At 36.6% G+C, this 4,864-nt stretch overlaps 1 protein-coding gene across 1 annotated transcript in view; it reads left to right on the forward strand.

The window, feature by feature from the left end:
- The window catches only part of LOC113589069 (venom phosphodiesterase CdcPDE), a 24,744-nt gene extending 22,293 nt beyond the window's left edge, over positions 1–2,451 (forward strand). The window contains exons 24-25 of the mRNA XM_035534348.2: positions 695–851; positions 1,469–2,451. Coding sequence (XP_035390241.2) covers positions 695–851; positions 1,469–1,642 — 331 coding nt within the window. The 3' untranslated portion in view covers positions 1,643–2,451. The remainder of the gene's footprint in view (positions 1–694; positions 852–1,468) is intronic.
- The last annotated feature ends 2,413 nt before the right edge of the window (positions 2,452–4,864 follow it).

Genomic DNA, 4,864 nt, shown 5'->3' on the forward strand with positions numbered 1-4,864 from the left:
AAGTTCTTCTCAGGGATATATGTTCCATGAAGTTTAATTTTAGAGCCTTAAGAATGTTTTGTGGATATGGTTAGAGTTCGACTTGGGAAAGCTACGACTAAGGAGCAGACCCTGTTGAAAAAACACAGTTATACTCAGAATTTATATGAATAAAACAATTTGCTGTCTGAGGCATAAGGCAAATATCTAAATTTCTAACCATAATGTCATGGTTAATTATGTAGCTAATTAATCCTAATTTTATATTATTAGTTGTAGGTGTGGGAGTGTGGGAGTGTGGGTGTTTGCGTGCATGCTTGCGTACATGTGCTTGAGCTTGTGAATGTGTGTAGGTATGTGATGGTCTGTATTTTTTTGGGGTACCAAATATTTCTGTGGGGACATTTGTAACTGGTAATGATGCTTATATTTGGAGAAAACAAACAAACTGAAAGATCCCAAAAAATTAAAAAATCTTTGTAGTTACTGAGACTAAGGTTAGGTTTAAGTTTGGGTGTAGTCAAAGCAAAGATTTAAAATAGTGATACACTGGTTAATGGAAATTCCACAGAAAGAGAATAATATAAGCCACTCTCTGCTGGTGTGTGTGTGTGTGTGTGTGTGTGTGTGTGTGTGTGTGTGTGTGTGTGTGTGTGTGTGTGTGTGTGTGTGTGTGTGTGTGTGTGTGTGTGTGTGTGTATGTGTGAGCGTGTAGGTTTGTTCCAGGCACCCGTATTCCCATCCCCACCCATTATTTTACAGTCCTGACAAGCTGCTTGGATGTGACCCATCCTGTACATGAATGTGATGATGAACTGCACACTGCCTCTTTCCTAGTACCACATAGACCTACCACCTCTGAGAGCTGCCTGGTGGGTAATTCATATGCACACACCAACCAATATTTGGGTGAATACTACAGGTAAATGTTTAGTTTAAATGAAATGGCAGAGTAAAAATATAATATTAATCTAAGAACTTAAAAATGTTTAGGAAAAAAAATCAATTTAGAACTGATGTTTATTTCTTGCCTTGATACCATCACAGTGAAACAAATTTATCATTAGGTACCCCTGTCTTGTGTGATTTACAGTCAGGACAGCAGTGATTGGTTTTCAAAGCTCTGTTTCCTTAGGGTTTTTGCTTTTCATGGAATGTTCTTTTCACATACCTTTCCAAGATTTTAACAAATTGCCCATAGCATTATTTTCAGTGAAGTAATTTTCTCATTGTTAAAGCCATGCAACCTTATATATGTTAATTTATATGAGTAAAGATACACTGTAGTTGATTTTACTGCTGTTGCTAATGCACTGCTGCAGCTGCATTTATTGATTTGTTTGGTTTAATGTGTATTCTGAGTAAAGGCTTTTTTCCCCAAAGCATTTGGCTGTATAGTAAGCATATAACATAACATAATAGCGAGCATAGTCCCCTTCCTTTGAATAGAACTTTCTGAATTTGCTTAATTCACTTCTTTTGTATACAGAGCAACCAAGAGGAGTCTTATTGGGTGGAGGACCTGATTTGGTTTCACCAATCACGTGTCCAAGATGTTGAGTGGATAACAGGACTGGACTTCTTCCAGAGTAGCATCCGGCCACTCCCCGAGATTCTACGGGTAAAGACACGTCCCACAGCTGCAATTAAAAGAAAACCATAAAACCATGATTGGGTGAAAAAAAAAAAAAACATCATAATATCATAATATGTAAATGATGCAACTGAGACTTATTTTTAAAAATTTGACTTCATTTCCTTTGCCTGACTGTTTCATCACTGTTTTATTAGTGGGAACATGAATTATGTTCACAAGGCTTAATCGACTGGTTCTTTGGGTGGCTGTTATGGCTTGTCATATAACCGCAATCTGATCAATGACAGATGAAGCTTCTGACAAGGTCTGCATGTTTACATGCTTAGTCTTATCTGTAATGTTCTAGCCAGACTAGTAATCTGCTCTCATGGACTTCGTGCATAAATGTAGGGATTGAATAATGCCACCCGATGAAAAAAAAACAGACAAACTATTTATCTTCCTTTTATTTAATCATTTTGAATAAGATATAGTGATTTTAGAGAAATATGTGTACATAAGATACATAATGTAGTAGACATGTATTTTTCTTTATCAGATAATAATCTGCTATTTGCCTCTATAGTATTTCCTTTTTACACATAATTTATCTACCAACAATAAACACATTAATATTTTAGAATCATACTTACTGCGAAAACTAAGAAATCATATGTTTTCTTTGTGTCAGTATGATTAAAGTATGATTAAATGTTCATGATTATAATAATATAATCCATAAATAAGACCTCTCTGAAACACAACTCTATTGACAACTCTTCTGCCTGAAATGTTTCTGCTCTATTTTTATCTTCACCGTGTGTGCTTTGTACTTGAGCACCAAGTTCAAAGCACTTGGTTAATAATACCAACAAACACTGACAAAAATAATAACAATAAATAGTAAATAATGACATGAAGTCCCTTGTATCTCTTGTTTTTGTGCATTTATGTTCTTAAACTGACATGTTGCCTCATGCCTGACAGATGATAATCGACACTAGATAAATGAAACCAGTCTGACAACTGATACTAACAGTTGACAGCTGATAAATGAAATTTGACATCTAATGCCTGATATCTGAAGTGTGACAGTTCTATTCTATCACTCCACCATTTGCTATCCCACTGCAGAGTGAGCAAGTTCCTTCCTAGTTGGCCTGTTTCCCTTCTCCCATTGTTTACATTCAGCATGTGTTTCCTCTCTCTATCTCGTCATAATTTCCTCTCTCTAGCTAGTCACTCAAGTTACTCATTGGCTCCGTCCCATTCATCACTCTTCTTTCGTATCAGCTGATCCAATCACCTTGTGTGTTTAAACCCCAGTGTTTACCAGTGTATTTATTAGCTTTGTATTTGTGTATGTTTGCCTACCCAAGCCAGGATTCTACCACTGTGCAGTGCCTTTCCACTGTTTCTTTAACCAATTAATCCTTGCTAGCTTAGATTATCCTTTGCCTTTTTTTTACAGGGGACATTGATTCAAAGGAGCTCTTTTCTGAATTTGACTCTGAGGCCATGTAACAGCTGTGGTCTCCCATTTTTGTAACCAGCTATCTCCTTGTGGAGCTGCAGGTGGCATGATGCTTGACATCTGATGCCTGACAAGACTGTGTTGACAGTAGAGTGTTGACAGTAGAGGCTTGAAGCTAAGCATTTTGATAATTGGAACGAGTTTGACAACTGACATGGATCAAGGTTAGATTTCTCAATCAGTGGGCTAATAACTGGAAATGATTTAGGTACATAGCCAATGTTTACAGAGGAGTTTTTTTAAATATATTTAATAGAGGTTTGATTACTTCGAGTAGGATTTCTTTAAGAATGCCTATATTTTAGGTTATGTCAAATGAACGCAGCACAATTGGTTTTCCATGAAATTAAACAAATAATTTTTAATCAAAATAAATAGAAAACATCAATACCAATAAGCTTGACAAATGCAGCCATAGAGGGTTTATGAACCTCTTCCCTTCAGTTCCAGTGCTAATTTATATTCAGTGAATGTGCTTGCTCGATGATTTGATTTCTTAAAAGGAACATGAAGTTGAGGGGCTGAACTGGATGCAACATGTGGTCTGCATTCTTTTCCCCAGCAATTTTCAAAGCAAAGGTATACCCATGCAAATACCACAATTAGCATGCAGCTATCTTAAGGAACTATACACGTAGTATATAGGCGCAGTATAAAGACGCACAGAACTGTAAGTCATAGGTAAAAGTAAGTCATAAATAAAAGATTTTTCATAAGGCAGGAAACAGTTGGGACATGGGCAAGTGCTAGCTGTGCATTGCGGTGCTATAATTATGTCATATAGGAAAATAGTTTTGTTACCTGCCAGCTGAAAGGTTATGCTAAGTGGAGCAAATGGAATGTGGAGTGGTAAACAGTTTGATGCCTGTCATGTGGAAAGTACCTCAGTCTCATACCTTTACTTTGAAGTCTCAAGAAATGGGAGAAGGAATCAGGCAAGTCAAGCCTCTGAAAATAGTCAAGCAAGTTGACTTTAGGGTTTAACCCCCTTATGCACCAATGTCCCCTAGTGGGCCTGCAGATGGGCCCAAACTAGCATACTCAAATAAATTATTGATAACATCATATATTCTTAATGTACAGTATATTTATCAACATAACATTTCTTAGGACTAATACAAGTACCTGCTTACTGATTTTCAGCCATCTACATGCATCCATTTGCCAGAAATCGCACGCAGAAGATACCGTGTTTTTCGGGTAAATTTCCACAAAACGTGCCTGCCCTTTTAAGTGGCTTTTTAAAACATTCTCCCAGTATAAGATAAGTTCAGATTTCATAGAAAATTAAATTACCATCAAAACAACTGTGTGACATGTTTAAATGGTATACTGAGTGTTAGTAAAGTTCTTTAATTGCATGCTCACTTCTTTGCATAAAAACACGTATTCGGTTCCTTCGTAAGCAAACCCAAAATATGCAAGCCTTTGGTTAAATAAACCATGAAATCTTTATGCACATAATTCTGTACACAAGTAAGAGCCCAGTTCTTAACAACTATTGGTCAATTTCAAACCTTCTCTATATTTCTAAGAACCTAGAAAAAGCTGTAGCTCTGCAGCTAAACTCTTACCTGCAGTCAGTACCAGATACATAAAGTCTTTCAGTCAGGGTTAAGGCTTCATCATAGTACAGAGACAGCACTGACCAGGGTTGTGTATTTTTGCTTATATTGCTTGTTCTCAGTGTAGCATTTGTTAGAATAGATCACAAATTGTACGAGATAAATTCGAAAATGTTGGGATTAAGGGAAAACCTCTCCTGGTTTTAATCT

The sequence above is a fragment of the Electrophorus electricus genome, chromosome 4 (assembly GCF_041902795.1).
Source record: "Electrophorus electricus isolate QZ-2024a chromosome 4, ASM4190279v1, whole genome shotgun sequence".
Classification (NCBI taxonomy): Eukaryota; Metazoa; Chordata; class Actinopteri; order Gymnotiformes; family Gymnotidae; genus Electrophorus; species Electrophorus electricus.